Source organism: Pituophis catenifer, unplaced genomic scaffold (assembly GCF_029215685.1).
Source record: "Pituophis catenifer annectens isolate HBS135680 unplaced genomic scaffold, rPitCat1.0.hap2 SCAF_11, whole genome shotgun sequence".
In the NCBI taxonomy this organism is placed as follows: Eukaryota; Metazoa; Chordata; class Lepidosauria; order Squamata; family Colubridae; genus Pituophis; species Pituophis catenifer.
The window spans coordinates 8,320,037-8,340,462 of NW_027256891.1; the positions used below are offsets into that span (position 1 = coordinate 8,320,037).

General features: G+C 40.7%; 1 protein-coding gene across 3 annotated transcripts in view; it reads right to left on the minus strand.

Annotated features, from left to right (window-relative positions):
* Nucleotides 1-205: 205 nt before the first annotated feature.
* Nucleotides 206-20,426, minus strand: part of PAK3 (p21 (RAC1) activated kinase 3) — a 154,553-nt gene continuing 134,332 nt past the window's right edge. For all 3 annotated transcript variants that reach the window (XM_070952034.1, XM_070952036.1, XM_070952035.1), the window contains 7 exons: nucleotides 14,529-14,577; nucleotides 12,538-12,650; nucleotides 12,012-12,129; nucleotides 9,006-9,105; nucleotides 6,924-7,120; nucleotides 5,670-5,807; nucleotides 206-1,817 (listed from right to left, as the gene is read on the minus strand). In XM_070952034.1, the coding sequence (XP_070808135.1) occupies nucleotides 1,728-1,817; nucleotides 5,670-5,807; nucleotides 6,924-7,120; nucleotides 9,006-9,105; nucleotides 12,012-12,129; nucleotides 12,538-12,650; nucleotides 14,529-14,577 (805 nt within the window). In that variant the 3' untranslated portion in view covers nucleotides 206-1,727. The remainder of the gene's footprint in view (nucleotides 1,818-5,669; nucleotides 5,808-6,923; nucleotides 7,121-9,005; nucleotides 9,106-12,011; nucleotides 12,130-12,537; nucleotides 12,651-14,528; nucleotides 14,578-20,426) is intronic.

Below are 20,426 nucleotides of genomic sequence, written 5' to 3' on the forward strand. Positions count from 1 at the left end.
GGGTAGTTAAGATAGCTGGCAAACCACATCAACTTATTTTTTAATTGCTCATGTTTAGGGAAGAGAAAAAAAGAACCAGATATGTCCTACTCAGATTGGAAGAAACATCAACACAAATTTGTTTAATCAAAGCTATTTGCTTCATCAACAGATATTCACAGTAATTGCTAGATTTCAGCAATACAGGGAGTTCAGAAATTCCAGATTCAATGCTTTGTAGGTTAGGTTACAGTTCAAACAGGCTTGGGGGAAGTAAAATAACCCCATCAGATTATGTATTGCTGCATTTTTCATGCTCTCTGTGACTGAACCGTTTCTCTGGCAATGCTCCTCTTCAAACCTTTCTTCTTCTGAGCTCCTCAAGCATGGGCAGGGAGCTCAGTAAGTTCCATCTCACATCAGTTCTCTCAAAAGTTGGGCATATGCCTCAGCACGTATCCCCTTCCCAAATCCTGTTTTACTGGAAAACTTAGATTTACAACTGTAGAGTTGATTTCTTTTCCTTTTTAAAAATTCAGATTGTGATGGGGGAAAAAAGAGAAATTCAATCCACATATCAAAATAAGCGCAGAGTTTTAAGTTAGCTTTCACCTGGATTCAGGCTGATGCCCTAGGAGACTTTCTTTCCTGCAAGATAGGCTCTTCATCCGGGTGGGATGACTGATCAGGTTTCATATTAAGAAGTTCTCCAATTTGAAAGGTAATTTCTTCCAGTGCATTTGAATTTAAGCATGGGGCAATTAAGACAATAAATAGGGAGTGGGTCTGACCCTCCAGAATGTGGAATGGAGCAGCCCTGGAGAAATGAGCCTCAGGAGCTACTCTGGAGAAGTGCTCAGGATTCTGGAGAAGAGGATAGGCACCTTTGCAGGATCGATCCTATTGTCAGATATGAAAGCAGTTCTGACATTCCATCCAAGTTCAGCTCACGTGGTTCCTTTCTCTACTTCAACATCTTTTCTTTTTAATTTGGGGGAGGAAAAAAAAAACCTCATCGACACAAAAGCACCAATATGCATCGTGACATCATCACCATGACATCAAGGTGACATCATCAACATAACGACATTTTTCTCTTTTAGGCTCTCAGGACTGCAATGCTCTCTGTCTCATCTATTCCAAAGGATAACCCCCCACAAGAAGATGCTGTGATCGATCAACTTCTGGGTTTATTGTCATCATCAGCATCACTGTTACTATGATTTTCTTTTCCTTTTTTTTGGTGGGGGGGGGGGTTTAAATAAAGCAAGCCTTCCTTTGTGATTCTCTTCTTCTTAGAACCAAAGCCAGCTGACCAGGAGCTAGTGAACAGTTTGGATTCTTCTTGGTAAGCTGAAGCAGAAAGTCAAACAAAAAAGAAAGGAGAACTATTTGGAAGGGGGGGGTCACCACTCCTGTCCCAGTGAGTTGAGTCATGCAGTGCTGTGGTCCCCTGGAAGCACCGCACAGAGCAAAAGAAACGTCCAGTCTAGCTCCTGCTCCAAAAGCTTCCATTCACCTCAGAAATAAATTAAGGGATTCTCAAGAGTGGAAAGAAGAGATGTGATCAGTGGTGTCTCCTCTAGGGCAGTGGGACAGGTCATTCCTGCTTCCCTTCCCCCCATTAACAATGACAATGTCGCTCATTGCCTGCCCGTCTGGCCACAGGAGAGTCCAAGGTGTGACAGAGTTGTTGGTCTGGTGTTCAGTCCTGCCACAAAAAGAACGGGCCTGTGCTATTCGAGAGACTAGCGGCTACTGTTCTTTATAGCCTCTTTTGCAGCAATAATCAAGGGGGTCAGGCTGGACAGCGGCTTGGCCAGTTTTAAAAACGGGTGCTGGAAGGAAAAAGAAAAGAATGTATCCATTTACGAACTGTGACAGTGAGACAAGTAGGTAAATTATTTATTTATGTAGTATATGGCATTGTTACATTAGCCAAAAGATTACAACGCTAATGCAGAATACAGGTAGTCCTTGACTTACGACCACAATTGAGCCCAAAATTTCTCTTGTTAAGTGAGACATTTGTTAACTGAGTTTTGTACCATTTTACGACCTTTCTCGCCAGAGTGGTTAACTGAATCACAGCAACTGATAAATTAGTAACCTAGTTGTTAAGTGAATCTGGCTTCCCCACGGACTTCACTTGTCAGAGGGTTGCAAAAGTGGATCACATGCCCTTGGGACAGGGGTGAAATGTTCCCGGTTTGGACCGGATCACCCGATCCGGTAGCGATGGTGGCGAGTGGTTCGGAGAACCGGTAGCAAAAATCCCTGCCCCCCCCCATGCCCAACTAAGCTGCATGATCATCAGAGGCTTTTTTTTTTTTTTACTTTTAAAAACATTTTTTCTACAACTTCTGCCGAAAAAATGCTTTTAAAAAATGCTTTTTTAAAAATGCTTTAAAAAAAAAAAGCCTCTGATGATCAAGCGGCTCAGCTGGGATCATCAGAGCCTTTTCTTTCTTTTTTTTTTTTATAAAGTTTTTTATTATAAACATAGTTAAAAAGACATAGACGTACAACATATACAAAAATCTTAGTTTCTTTTTCAGCTACTTAACAGTGATCCATTTCTTACTATATATTAATATTTACAGATATTATAATATTAACTATTTCATTTCTACTAATCTGTTAACTGATCTATCACATTTTTCTCTTTCCCTTTTTCATTTCTTTAATTTATTTCCTTATTTTTCAACCATTCATACCAATTATTCCACACTTTATAGTATTTGGTTTCCTCTTTCACCTGAATTTCTTTAGTTAGTTTATCCAGTTCTGTGCATTCCAAAATGTTTTTAATTATATCCTTATCTGGTGGTAATTCTTCTTCCTTCCAGTATTGCACATATATAATACGCGCTGCTGTCAATATATGTAGTACGAGATACTGTGTTTCTTTAGTATAGTTTTCTATTGACATCCCTAATAGAAACTGTTCAGGTTTTCACTCTATTGAATTCTGGATTATTTCTTCAATCCAATTTTTAATTTTCTTCCAGAATTTTTTTGCCACCGGGCATGTCCACCATTGATGATAGAATGTTCCATAACTGATCTTACACTTCCAGCATTTCGGAGAATTGCTGGGGAACATTTTCGCTATTCTCGCTGGTGGGAGATGCCATCTGTGAAACATTTTCATCTGGTTTTCCTTGTATGCAGTTGAGATTGTTAATTTCATATTGGTTTTCCACATCTTCTCCCACTTCTCCAACTCTATCAGGTAATTAAAATTTTGGGTCCATTTGATCATTGTTTCTTTCACAGTTTCCTCTTCCATTTTATACCGTAATAGAAATTTGTATATTTTACTAATTAGTTTTTGTTCATTCTTTAACAAAATTTTATCAAGGTCGGTGTATTCTACTCTGATTTGATCCATTTTCTTTTCCTCCATATATTTTGATCTTATTTGTAGGTATGACCACCATTGTATTTCCCTACCTAAATACTGTTCCAGTTCGTATTTTGCTTTTAGGGTTCCCCCCTCATTAACGATATCTCTATATCTAATAATTTTGGACCAATCTAGTAAATTTGGGTGTGTTAACGTTTCTTCTGGGGAGATCCAGGATGGTACTCCTATATAGTGATGTTTCTTAATTGTATTCCAAATTTTTAAGAGTGAGTTCCTAATTACATGTCTTTTGAAATATTCATGAGTGCTCTGTCTTTTCAAAGCATTTTTTAACCACCTCTTCCCTGGAAGAGGTTGCAGAAAAAAATGCTTTAAAAGTCTCTCTGACGATCCCAGCTGAGTTGCCTGATCGTCAGAGAGACTTTTCAAAGCATTTTTTTCTGCAACCAGTTTAGTGGAAGAGGTGGTTAAAAAAATGCTTTGAAAAGACTCTGACGATCCCAGCTGTATTCCTGATCGGCAGAGGCTTTTCAAAGCATTTTTTTGCATTTGCAGAAAAAATGCTTTGAAAAGTTAAAATAAAAAAAAAAAAGTTGTCCACGCCTACCCAGTCACATTACCCCCCCACCAAGCCACGCCCACAGAACTAGTAGTAACAAATTTTACATTTCACCCCTGCCTTGGGACACAGCAAATCAAATCAAATCAAATCAAACCTTTATTGTCAATGCACAACATGTGTACAATGAAATTGAATGAGCCTCCCTTGGTGCAACCCCCCCCCCCCCAAAACAAAACATACATCTCAATTAACTCAATAAATGAAAGAAATAGAACGGAAACATGGACCCATTGCCAAGCATCTGAATTTTGATCACATGACCATGGGGATGCTGCAAAGTCATAACTGTGAAAAGCTATCGTAAGTCACATTTTTAAGTGCCATTGTAAGTTTGAATGGCCACTAAACAAACTATTGCCAGTCGAGGACTACCTGTAGTAGTTTGGCTGCCAATTTACTAGCTCTGTTTTTGTACAAGCTAGTGCACTTCCCAACAAACAAAGACTCTTTCTCACTATGAAGTGGTATCTAAATCTATTGGTATTGCTAACAGTTGGGAAACCAACCAAGAAAAATGGATCTAAGCCAGTGGTGGGATTCAAAAATTTTTACTATCAGTTCTGTGGGCATGGCTTGGTGGGTGTGGCAGGGGAAGGATACTGTAAAATCTCCATTCCCTCCCCACTCCAGGGGAAGGTTACTGCAAAAGCCCCATTTCCTCCCAATTAGCTGGGACTCAGGAGGCAGAGGATAGATGGGGGCAGAGCCACTCAGAGGTGGTATTTACTGGTTCACCAAACTACTCAAAATTTCTGCTACTGGTTCTCCAGAACTGGTCAGAACCTGCTGAATTCAGGTTCTTGGCGCATTCAGTTTTATGCTTCTTCTCAAGAGTAATTTTGGAGGAAACTGGTCATCTGATGCTGTGCAGGAAGCAAATCTAACCCAGATTGGAAATCAGAGAAGGCAGGAGGAAGCTAGGATTCGATGGGGGGAGAAACTTTGGAGATTGTGAAAGGTAGGAGCCAGCTAGGATTTGATGGGGGAGAAACTGCAAAGATCAGAGAAGGCAGGGAAGGCAGGAGGCAGCTAGGACTTGGTGAGGGAGAAACTGTGGAGATCGGGTCCTAGCTTTCTCCTACCTTCCTGCCTTCTCTGATCTTTGCAGTTTCTCCCCCATCAAATCCTAGCTGCCTCCTGCCTTCTCCAATCTCCAAAGTTTCTCCCCCATCAAATCCTAGCTTCCTTCTGCCTTCTCCGATCTCCAGTTTCTCTCCCATCGAATCCTAGCTGCCTCCTGCCTTTCACGATTTCCAAAGTTTCTCCCTCATTGAATCCTAGCTTCCTCCTGCCTTCTCTGATCTCCACAGTTTCTCCCCCATGGAATCCTAACTTCCTCCTGCCTTCTCTGATCTCCACTCTATTTTGGGCCTGAAAAGCCTCCTGCACCAACCTGGAAGCCAAAATGGGGGCACATGCGCAGCGCACGTGCATGCATGCGTGGGGCGCATACGTGGGGGGCACCCACATTGCATTTTGTGGGGTGGTGGCACATGCACGTGCATTCATGCGTGTGCATGTGTGCTTTGGGCACTCGGCACCAAAAAGGTTAACCATCACTGCCCTAATGTATGAAATATGAGTAACCATACAAGGGGGCAAAATTTATAAGCAGCTTAACCTGTCAGGCTGCCCTGTCAGAGAGAATCTCCGTAAGAGCTATACTTTGTCAAAAGATTAAGCTTTTCCTTCATTTACCTGCAAGAGTTCTTTTGCAGACCCTCGCCTGTCAACATCCATCTCAAGGCAGCGGTTCAAAAAGTCCCGGAAAACCACAGAAAGTCTTTCAGGATTCTGGAGTTCTGGTGTCCCGTTGGTAGCTATCAAATATAAGGCCTGAGAGATAAAATAACAAATTGAATCAATCCCGTTATTTAGGTAGATGGTCAGATATGCCTCATCACACCCATATTCTTCTCTTATAAACACATAAAAGCAAAATGCGACTTACGGCCACAATTGGGACCAGAATTTCTGTGGCTAAGTAAGGATATTGTTAAGTGAGTTGCACCTGATTTTATTACCTTCTTTGGCACCGTTGTTAAGTGAACCCCTGCAGCTGTTAAGTCAATTATGTGCTTGTTAAGCAAATCTGGCTTTACCCATTGACTTTGTTTGTTGGAAGCCAGCTGGTCGGGTCACAAATGGTGATCACGTGACCCTGGGATGCTGCAACTATTGTAAACACAGACCAGTTGCCAAGCACCAACTTCTGATCATGGAACTGTGAGGATGCTGCAATGGTTTTTAATGCAAGAACTGGTCTTAAGTCACCTTTTTCAATGCTGTTGTAACTTTGAATGGGTATTAAACAAATGGTTGTAAGCTGAGGACTACCTGTACAGTCAGTGTAATTTTGAAAAGGGCTCAAATGGGTGAGCTTTACTTATCAGAGCAAACCAAGTTTTTCTGTGCAGAGCTTCAAAAGGGGGAAGGGGTTGTTTTGTCAGAGTTTTGACCAAAATATCCCTGTTTTGATCAATTGATCAAAGGACTTCTATCTTCTGCAACAATAAAGGAGAGTTCCAGTGGTCTTGTAGAGGCAATTTCATGACATGGCTTACCTGAAAGAGTTGACATCAATTTTGAAAGTCTAACAGAGTTCTCTCTCCCTGCGCTCTTTGTACCCAAGAGAATCAAGATGGGACAATCCTGAGTTACTTTCTCACCAACTTCTCTCTTTCTGAGCTAAGCTGGTATTTACTATAACCCTGAAGAAGGAACAGCATGGGCTGTTATCTCAGTACCCTTCTACAGTAGGGAAAAGCTGCAGGAGAATTTTTTTTCCCCACTGCCTTTTCTAGGATAGACAGCTAGAAATGTCTGTCCTACTTAGTCCATGAGTTGGCTGTGGTGGACTGGTCTCCATCCAAATGTACACTCCAGTGAATTCCACTACACACTCAAGCTTTGGAAGGACTCAAACGTAACAGTGTAGAATGTTGATCTTACCCTAAGAGGATTCTCATTGAGATACGGAGGTTCTCCTTCTACCATTTCTATTGCCATGATTCCTAAAGACCAAATGTCCACTTTGGGGCCATATGCTTTCCTTGTGACCACTTCAGGAGCCATCCAGTAAGGTGTCCCCACCATTGTACTCCGCTTGCTCTGTTCAGGAGTTATCTGAGCACAGAAGCCAAAATCAGCTGCAGGTAACAGAAAATAAAAATTATTACTGTAGAAACCATACTGATAATAGAACATAAAATAACAGAGTTAGAAGGGACCTTGGAGGTCTTCTAGTCCAACCCTCTGCTCAAGCAGGAGACTTTATACCATTTCTGCAATTGAACAGAACAGCTCATCTTATTGTCTATGGAGATTTTCAATCATCCAGGTCATTATTGTCCCAAAAATGCTTTCTTCAAAAGGCAACTGGACTTCCTTGGTTTATTTGCTTTGAAAAAGCTTCTTGGAATGAGAACAAAATGTTTTTAAAGAAAATAAACCAAGAAAATCCAGATGGCTTTTGGAAAGAGCACCTTTGGGACAGTTCAGCCTATTGATTCAGCCCTCCACAAAAGTCCATTTCTCATATGGCCCCTTGGGAAAATTAATTGCCCAACCCTGCCTTAAGGTGTTGCCTGATGCCTAGAAGAGCTGATGGTACCAAAGTCTTTGATTTTATAATTTCTTATCCATTTAATTCCTTTAAGTATGCATGGTTGTTTTATTTTTTAATGCTTCATAAACGAACAACTGAAAGTATTGTAAGTGTGGCTGTATTACATTTAGTAAAATAAATAAGTATCCTTTTGGCACTAATCCCTATCGATACAGATACACTCATGTATGTATCATTTTACATATTGCCCAGCCTTTATAATGGAGTTTAACTGCACCCTTTGTTGTCTTAAATTTCTTGGGTTGATTCCAGTATTCCAACTGTTCATTTCTGCCATGTTTAGTGATCCATTAAGCCTTGGAAATCAGTGCTAACAGGCCTTAATTAATTCTTTTATAGCTATATGATCTACTATAATCATTGATGGATAAAATAGTGCAAAACAATGATTAAACTAAATAAGGGATACAACAGCAAACATCAAGCAATATTAAATCAAGCTACTCAATGAAATCCAAATGATTGAGTGAATCATCAGGTCTTCAAATCTATAGTAATAATATCCAGATGACTGAAAGCAGGAAATGCCATCCCATAATTCAGAGTGCCAGGCTATAATGGGCAGAAGGAATAACCTTGAGGAGAGGAAAAAGAGCCACAAGCTCTGAGTCCAGAGCAGAAACATAATTTGAAAAAGCATCTCAGATACAATCACCCTTAGTTCTCTTGAAGATAAAGTGTGTATCAGGCACAAGCAACCAGAACAGCTCTGAGAATGGATCAAATAGGTTTCTTCATTGTTCACCCATTTACAAGAATCTTGCCAAACTCTTTGAATTCCCATGGGAATGGCAGATCTAGACCTAAGGGTTTGACTTCAAATGTTTCCTCCTCTGAATTGACTCTTAGCTTCTTTTGACCTTCTCTTCTAGGGCCTCCTCTACTTCAGTCAGTGGTTCCACCACAGGGGAGGGAGGAAGCATATTCAAACTTGCAAGACTCATGTCAGCCCTTCAAGGTAGACCAGACCATGAACACTAAAAATATTTTTATTGTATGGTTATAATAAAAGAGCCTTTCAAGCCTGAGTGCTTCCTGCCTCTCTCTCTCTTTATCTTCATGAGAACTAATGAGAATCTTGTCTGAGACACTTTCTCAGGTTACTGCTCTGTCCCAGACTTCAATTTCTTTCATCTGACAATTGAAACTCTTCCTCTTCTTCCTCAAGATTATTCCTTTTGCTCTTTACATAGATTCACAAAATACACAGTGATAGACAATCTCTTAAGCGATTGATGATATTCCTACAAAGATGATGAAACAAATCCAACCAAATTTCTGTTTCATGCTGTAATTTAATCTTAGAAGAAAAAATATTTGTGGAAGGAGATTTTTACCTTCTTCTCAGAGAAAGCAATAGCTGTCAAGGTAGGACAGACAGGACAACAAGCAGAGAGGGTACTTACTGAGTTTCACAGATCCGTCCATCCCAAGAAGTATGTTGTCACTCTTGATGTCTCTATGGATCACTTGGTTTGAATGTAAGAAGTCTAATGCTTGCAGGCACTAACAACAGCAATAGTAACACAAGAACATATTTTAAAGAGAGAAATGTAGAAATAAAGAGCAATCTTCTGACACAGGAGAGGCAGGAAGGGTCACTATTTTCAAAATAATGGTGATTTGTGGATTACAAGGAAGAGTGAACAGCTTCTGCCTAAGAATATACTTCTTAGTATATTAGGACCATTAACTTTCTTTTTCCTACCAGATGGAAAGTTACCGTATTTTTCGGAGTATAAGACGCACCTTTTTCCCCCTTAAAAGGGGGTGAAAATTTAGGTGCGTCTTATACACCCAATGTAGCCCTGCCCACCCACTGGCCCCCACCCTTTGGCCTGTGCCTCACAGCAGTTACCTCCTTGCAAGCAAACAGCAAGAAAAAACAGCTGGTTTCAGCTTCAGCACAAGTTGATTAGATCAGCCTCCCGACTCTGATTTGCTCTCAGCTGTTTTGCGCAGGGCTCTTCTGCTTGCTGCAAAGAGTGCTGGAGCAGATTTTTTTTCCCTTGTGCTAATCAAGCTATGCTGAAAACGAAACTGAAAATAAAGCAGGCTGTTTGCTGTTTGCTACAATGAGGCAAAATTAGGCAGAGACAGAGGGAGATTTCTTTTTCTTCTTTTTCCTCACCAAAAAAGGTGGGTGCAAACAATGGGAAATTTAGGGCAAAAGAGGAGCGTTCAAAATTTTAAACACAAAAGAAAAAAAGGAGAAAGAAAAAGGCAAAAATAAAAATGGAAAGGGAGAAAAAGAAAAAGAAATGAAAGAGAAAAATGTTATACATATTTAGAATTGAAATATGAATAGTAGTAAGAAATAAATGGGAAATCATGATTGTAAAAATGAAATGAATAATAATTGGAATATTAGTCTTTGTATTTTTGAAATCTAGACAATAAGTTTTTATTTTTTTATTTTTTTTAGAAATATGAATAAGTAAACTGTAACAATTGAAATACCTTTAATGGTATATGGTGATGAAAGTAAAAAGGATTAAGTTGTAGCTTGGATAACAGCTAGAACATTTTTAAATTTAATTAGGGAAATTGTAATGATTGAAATATTTTTAATTATATATTGTGATGAAAGTAGAAATGATTAAGTTGTGATTTGGAGGATTATATGGGCAAAACTATGTGGGTTATTGGGAGAATTTAAGATGTGAAAATGAGTAACATAAGAGGGGGAAATTATTTGGTTTATTATTATTGGTAAATATAATTGATTTGTAAGAAATTGGATTGCATGGAAATAATTGGAATATTCATGTTCATATTGATTAATATACAATATATATTAATATATATTGGCGCCATCTTTGACTATTGGGGGCGAGTCGTTGGCCCCCACAGATGGGGTTCGCAACTTGGGCATCCTCCTGGACTCACGGCTGTCTTTTGAAGAGCATATGACGGCCGTAGCCAGGAGGACTTTTTATCAGGTTCGCCTGATTCGCCAGTTGCATCCCTTTCTGGATCGGGACTCATTACGCACGGTCACTCACGCCCTTGTCACCTCACGCCTGGATTATTGTAATGCTCTCTACATGGGGCTCCCCTTGAGAAGCACCCGAAGGCTCCAACTGGTCCAGAATGCGGCCGCGCGGGTGGTAATGGGAGCAATGTGGCGCTCTCATGTAACCCCCCTCCTGCGCGAGCTGCACTGGCTCCCAGTGGTCTTCCGGGTGCGCTTCAAGGTTTTGGTTACTATCTTTAGAGCGCTCCATGGCTCAGGACCAGGGTACTTACGAGACCGCCTCCTGCCACCAATAGCCTCTCACCGACCAGTTCGCTCCCATAGAGAGGGACTCCTCAGGGTGCCGTCGGCCAAACAATGTCGACTGACGGCCCCCAGGGGGAGAGCCTTTTCTGTGGGGGCACCTACCATCTGGAACGGGCTTCCCCCGGAGTTACGAAACATCCAAGACTTACGCATATTCCGCCGTGCCCTGAAAACATTTCTATTCCAACAAGCTGGTCTGGCCTAACTCTCCCTTTTTAATTGGCTTTTAAACTGGCTTTTAAATTGGGTTTTAAACCTCTTTAGATAAATTTGGATGTTTTTTTAATCTTTGAGCCTAAATTACTTAATCTGTTTCTTAATAGTTTTTAACTTCTATATGTATTTGTATTTATTATGGCTGTTCACCGCCCTGAGTCCTTCGGGAGTAGGGCGGTATACAAATATGAAAAATAAATAAATATAAATAAATACAAAAAAGATAGTTATATAACTAATTGATTTATATTAAAATGTTGAATTTGTATTAAACAATTGTAATATTACATAATTAACCAATGTGAGGATGGATATAAAAATAGATGACAATGGGAAGGGGTATAATATAGAATACAAAGGGAAAAATTGAATTTGATTAAGATTAGAGATGAGGATGAAAGGTAATATTGGTTTTTTAAAAAAAATAGATGAGGAATAAATATGGCAAAAAGAAATATAGAAATTGTAAATTTAATTGAAATTATTATTATTATTATTATTATTATTATTATTATTATTATTATTATTATTATTATTATTTTATTTCTATACCGCCCTTCTCCCGAAGGACTCAGGGCGGTGTACAGCCTATTTAAAAACACAAGACAAACATCAATTTAAAATTTAAAATTATTAAATAAATTTGGCTCCATTTAAAACCCCAGAAATTTAAAATACCCCAATTTAAAATTATCATGTCGATAGCCCGGCCTGGCGGAACAACAGGGCCTTCAGTGCACAGCGAAATACCCAGAGGTATTTGCAATGCCTTGACAGTGATAGCACACTGGAACAGAAACAGTTTCAGCAGAATACTAATTTAGTAAATCGTGGAATTATTATTTAAAAAGGGAAGATTTACTTTATCATAAAGATATCAACTATTATATTTTCTCAGCACAGTATTTCTTACCTCCCTGCAGACAGCAGCAATTTGTCCTTCATCCATGCACGTTTCTGTAACCACATCTGTCAAGGAACCCCCAGCCAAATACTCCATTACAACCCACAGTTCATCTCCAACAAGGTAACTGAAAAAAATATATATAGGATGCATTCACACAGTTACAGGTCAGTATTTTGCAGCAAACCATTCCAAAATTAAAACATTTCAGGATAAGATTCTCTTGAAAGAGATTTACAATAATGTTGCAATAAAGGTGCTTCCATGTCAAAAAAGCATCTCACTGAAAGCTAGTGTAAACTTTCTGACAATAAACCTTAGAAGGAATCGGGTACGACTTTTCCTGATTAACGCATTTTAGGAAAAAGGGTGAGTTTTGAAGTCATGAAAGTTTATGTCTTTTCGTAGAATTTGCTAAAATTTCCTTGGAATGTTTGCTATTACAGACCAACACCGCCCTCTTTCTACAGTATTTCTAACAATAACAGAAATCAGCAAAAAGTGATGAAAGAAAGCAATGCTTGGGGTTACTTACCTATCTAAATAGTTCACAATGTTGGAATTCTTATTTTCCCTCATGACCAGAATTTCATTGATGATTAATTCCTTTTTGGGTTGTTGCTGCAGATTCATCTGCTTTATTGCCACCTGGAATCATATTATCCCCAAAACAAGAGGGAGGGGGACAAGAAAAATCATACAATTATTGTGTAATAAAATACACAATAATTTGTGTACTACTCCATAGTAAGGGCTGGCAGATTAAGGCAATGGCAACATTAAAAATTTTACTTAAGCAACTTTGCATACAATATCTGTCTGTCAAGTAACTGGGGGCTCCTCTCTCTTCTTCTCTGATTGTTTTCTCGGTACCTCCTTTCCCCAAATTTCTCACATTCCATCACAGACATTGAAATTAATGTAAGAGAGAATAATTCTCACATACAGAAGTTAATCTGTAACACCCTTTCTTTTCAACTTGGGTCATTCTGACCCAATTGTGAGAAGAGCAAAAATACAGATAGTTCTTGACTTACAGCAGTTCATTTAGTGACCATTCAAAGTTACAACAGTACTGAAAAAAGTGAATTATGACCATTTTTAAAAAAATTACGACCTTTGCAGCATCCCCATGATCATGTGATCAAAATTCAGATGCTTGGCAACTGGTTCATATTTATGACCATTGCAGTGTCCCAGGGTCATGTGATCACTTTTTGCGACCTTCTGACAAGCAAAGTCAATGATGTAGCTAGATTCACTTAACAAGCAGGTTAGTAACTTATTAACTGCAGTGATTCACTTAACAACTGTAGCAAGAAAGGTCATAAAATGGGGCAAAATTCACTTAACAAATGTCTCATTTAACAACAAAAATTTGAGCCTCAATTGTGGTTGTAAGTCAAGGACTCCTGTATTGAGATGATAACTCAATCTAAACCAAACTAGAGGTACTTCAAAGTCATTTTCTGCTTTGATCAATCAATGTGGATTGCCTTTCAGTCAATATAAATAATGGCACATCATCTCAAACACATTACATGTCATTGGGAAGCTTTAAAATAATCTTTGACCCACCATTGATTTTTTTCTTTGTTCTAATTAATAGGGTATTTACATAGAAAATCTTAGGTCTTTACAGAGATCTTTCTTTAATTGGCATCTACAGACATCTTTTGAAATCAAAGGTTTTATCCAACTGTTAAGAATTAATGATAGGACCCTTAAGTAGGAAATGTTTCAGCAAGGCATCCCAATACCTGGTTAGAAAGGTGAGTGTTTTATTAATTAATACAGCAGCTGGATTTTAACACCTGCTTCTCCAGCCATTTAATGTAGAAGCTGGACTGTATCACCCACTGAAAATACATGAGATCATACACTAAATTATATAAGCCACACAATGCAGCAAAATTGCCTTCCCTGTGCTTTCTGATACAACTAACCCACAATATTCAACAAATATTTATGTAGTTCTTTTGGCTTTTTAAATTTTTCTTAAGTCTACCAGAATGAGTTCAAGAGTTGCTGGAACTTGGCTCTGGGCACCTAATGTATATGTATGTAGCAGATAATATTTTATTCTCTTCTCTTTCCAGTTCTTCTTCTCCTGTGACTTGATATATTTTTTTCATTAAAGAGAATACTGTTTTTTAAAGGTTGCACTAAATAAAGTATGATATTCCTTCTCATCCTTGAAGTTGCAAGACAGAACTATAGGTATTCCTAACCTGAATTGGCTTGGACGGATTTTAACAATCTACCAGGTGTTTATATACTTATATAGATTGGCATGGCACCTGAGGAAGGAAGGGAAGGAGGGAGGGAAGGATTTGTTCTTTGTCCCCATAAGACTTCATTTCATTTAGGACATAAGCAGAACCATATGCAAGCCATGAACTGCATCATCAGGTTAGTGCATTAAACAGTGAGAATCTTTGGGTGGTCAGATTTCCACCCAGAAAAGAAACGAGTCCTCAATGTTTAAAAGCAAAATAACCCTGAAACAAATGGCATCACACTCACCTCCTGCCCTGTAGCAATGTCTATTGCTGTATAAACAGTACCCGAAGCCCTGGGGAAAAATAAAAAGGGGAATCAAGATGTGACACATCAGCAAGAGAACAAAAATAACTTAATAATAACATGAGAAAGATCAACAAGCTTCCCATCCTAATGTGATTATGAGGGTCACATCTATCCTAGCATCTCTACATTGAATGGAGATGTTTGAAGAATCTGAATCCTCTTCTGTGGGGTCCTTAGTGATTTCCAAGTGTGATGATTTTCTTGCAGATGTTTCATTGCCAAACTAGGTAATGAAGCTAGAAACTCTGAATTCTCTTCCCTTCAGCCTGTTCTCTCCCAGTTAAATTTTTTAGCCTCCAAGTATCAAGATAGGAAAATGTTTCCCAAGCTTTTGCTGGATAGAGAATTCTGGGAGTTGAAGTCCCCACACTTTAAAATTGCCAAGGTTGAGAAACACTGAGATAGGATGTCAACCACTTCTTCTCTACAGGCTGGGATGGCTGTGTAAAGTTGGAAATTATCAGCAGACTGATAATTTCCAAACAGTCTGACCAAACAGTGACATGACCTTCCCCAGGGATTTCATGGAGTTGTTGAGTACAGGAGAGAGAGAAATGACCCGTGGTGTACCGCATGTTAGAAGTCTCTAAACCACCACAGACTCAAAGCATCCACTGAAGAAGGAATGGAGCCATTCCTTGGAGGCATTGGAGGCATTGTGGAGGCTCACAATGCCTCCAATCCCCAAGCCTTGTAGATGATCCAGTAAGATAACATGATTTGGGGTATCAAAGAGCTTCTACAGGATCAGGAGGAGGCACTATCTGCCAGAAGCCAGCTGGGAAGCTTGCAAATAGCAATCACAAGACCCCAGAATGCTGCATTGTAAATACATGCTGGTTGCCAAGAGCCTGAATTTGGATCACGTGACTGGGAATGCTATTATGGTTATAGCAACAGCAATAGCACTTAGACTTATATACCACTTCATAGTGCTTTACTAAGTGCCCTCTCTAAGCGGTTTACAGAATCAGCATATTGTCCCCAAAAGTCTGGGTCCTCATTTTACCAACCTTGGAAGGATGGACGCTGAGTCAACCTTGGGACGGTGAGAATCGAACTGCCAAACTGTTGGCAGCAAAACTGGTCATACATCAGTTTTTTCAGTGCCATTGTAACTTGGAATGGTCGCCGAATGAATGGTTATTAATTGAGCACTATATTCTCTGCGTGTGTGTGTGTGAACCTCCTATATATAAAGAACGTATTACAAAACAGTAATAAACTATACATTGGCCCCCACGGAGAGGGTGCGTAACTTGGGTGTCCTCCTGGACGCACGGCTGTCCTTAGAAGAGCATTTGACGGCCGTGGCCAGGGGGGCTTTCTATCAGGTTCGCCTGATACGCCAGTTGCGCCCCTTTCTGGATCGGGACTCCCTATGCACGGTCACTCATGCCCTCGTTACTTCCCGCCTTGACTACTGTAATGCTCTCTACATGGGGCTCCCCTTGAGGAGCACTCGGAGGCTCCAACTGGTGCAGAATGCAGCCGCGCGGGTACTTATGGGGGCGGCATGGCGCTCCCACGTGACACCTCTCCTGCGCGAGCTGCATTGGCTTCCAGTGGTCTTCCGAGTGCGCTTCAAGGTGTTGGTTCTCATCTTCAAAGCGCTCCATGGCTTAGGACCCAGTTATTTACGAGACCACCTTCTGCCTCCGATAACCTCCCACCGGCCAACACGCTCCCACAGAGAGGGTCTCCTCAGGGTGCCGTCTGTCAGGCAATGTCGGCTGGCGACCCCCCGGGGAAGAGCCTTCTCTGTGGGGGCACCCGCCCTCTGGAATGAGCTGCCCCCAGGGATACGACTAATCCCGGATCTCCGGACCTTCCGCCGGGCCCTGAAGACTTTTCTGTTTCAGCAAGCCGGGCTGGGTTAAAATTTTTTTTAATTGGTGAATTTTATGGGTAACGGGGTTTTAAAATTGGAGAAGCCTAAGATAATTTAATTCTGTTTTAATGCATTTTAATATTTGTATTGTGTGTTTTTAATCTTGGCTGTTCACCGCCCCGAGTCCTTCGGGAGAGGGGGCGGTATAAAAATTTAATAAATAAAAAAAATAATAAAATCTTAGGGTGATTAAAATAAACAACACACACAGAAAGAAAGAAAAATATGAAAATACTCTGAGCCTGAGGAAAAAAATGTAAGCACTTTTTAATACTAATACAATATAAATACAATATGGCCCCAAGGTAATATCTGTATGTACATATGTACCAGGGGTGAAATGTTCCCGGTTCGGACCAGCTCGAGCAAGTAGGTAGCGATGGCAGTGGGCAGTTCGGAGAACCGGTAGCAAAAATCCCTTCCCCCCCCAGCCTCCAGCTTGCTTACCTTCGCACGCCTGCCTTGCTTCGCTTGCTGTAACCCCTGCAACCAATTGCATCAGCAAGCAACTGAATCTCCCTGCCTGCAATCAAGCTCATCGGTGAGCAGCTCTATCTGCCTGCCTGCCTTTTTCCCTTCAATTGGGTAAGTTTTTTTCCCCTTTGGGAGCTTTAAAAAAAATACTTAATTGGGGTTTTTTTTAGTTGTTCTTTTTTTAGATCTAACCATTTAAAGTTTAGGAAGTTTTAAATTTAGCTGCTTTTATATAAAAATAAAAATAAAATAAAATAAAATAATATTTGTGCAGCTTTCTGAGATTTTGTGTGTTTCTGTAGTGTTTCACTCTAACTACACAAACACACAAAATCTCACAAAACTGTATGTGGAATTTCGTGTGTATAAAGTGTGAAAGTTGTTTTTTGGGGCTTTTTGTGACTGTGTGAGGTTCCTGCTTGTTGCTGGAGGCCATTTTGCCCCTGCTTTTACATTGTGGGTGAGCCAGTTGTGTTGTGTTGTGTTGTGTGTGTGTAAAGTGTGAAAGTTGGTTTTTTGGGCTTTTTGTGGCCGTGTGAGGTTCCTGCTTGTTTCAAGGGCCATTTTGGGTCTAGCACAGCTGCTTTTACATTGTGGGTGAGCCAGTTGTGTTGTGTTGTATTTTTTAGGTTAAAAAAGGGCAAAGAAGTGATGTCAACTTGGCCACGCCCACCTGACCACCAAGCCCTGCCCACCCAGTCATCTGACCACCAAGCCCCGCCCACTAATTAAGCCACACCCACAGAACTGGTAGCAAAAATTGTTAGATTTCACCCCTGATATGTACGTTATTGCCTTTTTTTTTCTTGTTTAATTAAGGAAATAAAGCCTCTGAGATGGAGCCCATTGCAAATTTCACCCATCAACAGCGAGAAGGAAGACATATGGTGAATGTATTTATTTTTTTATTTTATTTTATTTAATTTATATACCGCCCTTCTCCCGAAGGACTCAGGGCGGTGAACAGCCATAATAAAAACAATGTACAAAATAGAATTTAAAAGCAGATTAAAATAATTAAATCATAGGCCGAATTTAAAACTCTCATTTTAAAACCAATTTTAAAACCCCATTAAAACCAAATTAAAATCATTTATCCCATCAGAGCGGCTTGCTGGAATAACAGGGTCTTCACTGCACGACGGAAGGCACGGAGGTTGGGGATCCTTCATATGTCCGGGGTAATTCATTCCAGAGGGCAGGGGCCCCCACAGAGAAGGCTCTCCCCCTGGGGGTCGCCAGTCTACATTGTTTGGCTGACGGCACCCTGAGGAGGCCCTCTCTGTGTGAGTGTACCGGTCGGTAGGAGGCAATCGGTGGCAGACGGCGGTCTTGTAGATAGCCAGGTCCTAAGCCATGGAGCGCTTTAAAGGTGGTAACCAACACATTGAAGCGCACCCGGAAGACCACCAGGAGCCAGTGCAGCTCGCGCAAGAGGGGTGTTACATGGGAGCGACAGGTCGCCCCCATTATTACTCACGTGGCCGCATTCTGGACCACTTGGAGCCTCCGGGTGCACCTCAAGGGGAGCCCCATGTAGAGAGTGTTACAATAGTCCAGACGGGAAGTGACGAGGGCACGAGTGACTGTGCGCAAGGCGTCCAGATCCAGAAAGGGACTCAACTGGGAAATCAGGCGAATCTGATAAAAAGCCCCCCTGGCCGTCATATGATCATCCAAAGACAGCCGTGAGTCCAGGAGGACGCCCAAGTTGCGAGCCCTCTCTGAGCGGGGTAAGATCTCATCCCCAATAGTCAGCGATGGTGTGAGCTGGCTATATCGGGACGCCGGAAACCACAGCCACTCAGTCTTGGAGGGGTTGAGTCTGAGCCTGTTCCTCCCCATCCAGATCCGCACGGCCTCCAGGCAATGGGACATCACGTCAAGGGCATCATTGGGGTGGCCTGGGGTTGAAATGTACAACTGTGTGTCATCGGCATACAGTTGACACTTCACCCCAAAGCCATGGATAATTTTGCCCAGCGGCTTCACATAAATGTTAAACAGGAGGGGCGAGAGAACCGATCCCTGCAGTACCCCACAAATGAGGAACCTCGAGGTCGACCTCTGCCCTCCCATCAACACAGACTGCGTACGGTCAGAGAGGAAGGAGGAGAACCACTGTAAACGATGCCCCCCACTCCCAACCCCTCTAGCCGATGTATACATTTCTAGTCTTCTGATTTGTATTATTCGTGTTAACAAATCCCACTGAGGGGCAATTTCAGATTAGGGTTGTGCTCCAGTATTTATTTAAAGAACCATATGCTGCTTCAGAAATCCCAAAGCTGTTTTCCAAGGAAATTCTGTGCAATCCATGGGTGATCTTATCCCCAATTCTTTTGCCTGATCTCATTCCATAGAAGTAAAAGTACAATAGTAGTAGTAGTGGCTTCCATTGCATTTTAATCATTCTGCACTGAACTCAGTCTTTCGATCAAATACAATGTTTTCACTGGTAGGGAATGTTTCATTTTAATATAAATGCAAATGGAAATGGGATTTTTGGTGACTAATAGGGGTGTTTAATCTAATTTGTTTACATAAAAAAATTAATTCAGTGTATTCAAGGCTGTCAGGGCAGAACGATGGCTCCTGAGCTTAGAGGAGTCTGATTTGTATATTTTATTTAGAAAAGCCTGTTTACATCCAAGCTGAGCCTCTTGGGGGACTAGGGAAAAAAAAGATTTACTGGCAAAAAAAGTGCCTTTCAAGATTGATTCGCACCTACTCCCCCAGTTAGAATTTATTGCAGTCCATGGGAAAAGCTAAAGCAAGAAATTCTCTATGCATATTTTCAAGGGCACGCAAGCTAAACACATTTATATTTTTATCCCATAAAGAAGGTGATGTCTTGCAGACACGTTCTAGGATCAATGGAGTGTAGCTCTCCAGGCCAAAGTTAAGAACAGCCATCTAGTTAGCACCATTCTTTCTTTTATGCGGCGTGTTCCACACAGGGTGGGTGAGGGTGTCAAAATCTGGAACATGGTGGGCAGAAAGTAGTGATCCAGGTTTCCAGGACATGGAATAGGACAATTCTCTGTGGCCAACTCACCATGGCCATCTCGCTGCCAAGTCACCATGGGATAACTCGCCGTGGATAATTCCATGTGAGATAACTAACATGATAAATGTTATCCTCCACTGCTTCTTCAATATTATTTCCATTTTGTCAATGGAAATAATGTCAATTAGATAATGGTGGATAACATTTGTCATGTTACCCCATGTGGAATTGTCTGAGGCGAGTTAAACTGCAGTGAGTTGGCCACAGCAAGTCGTCCTTGACCCACCCCAGCTTCTTTATGGTTGTAAGTTGAGGATTACCTGTATCCCATGGGTATATTGTTTTAATAATGAACTTATTATGAAATCTCCTTTTAAAATATTTCCTGATTTTGTAAACCCTTTTGGAAGAGGGTTTAAGTCTATCTATGTCATACTAAATACTTAGTAGTAGTTTGGTT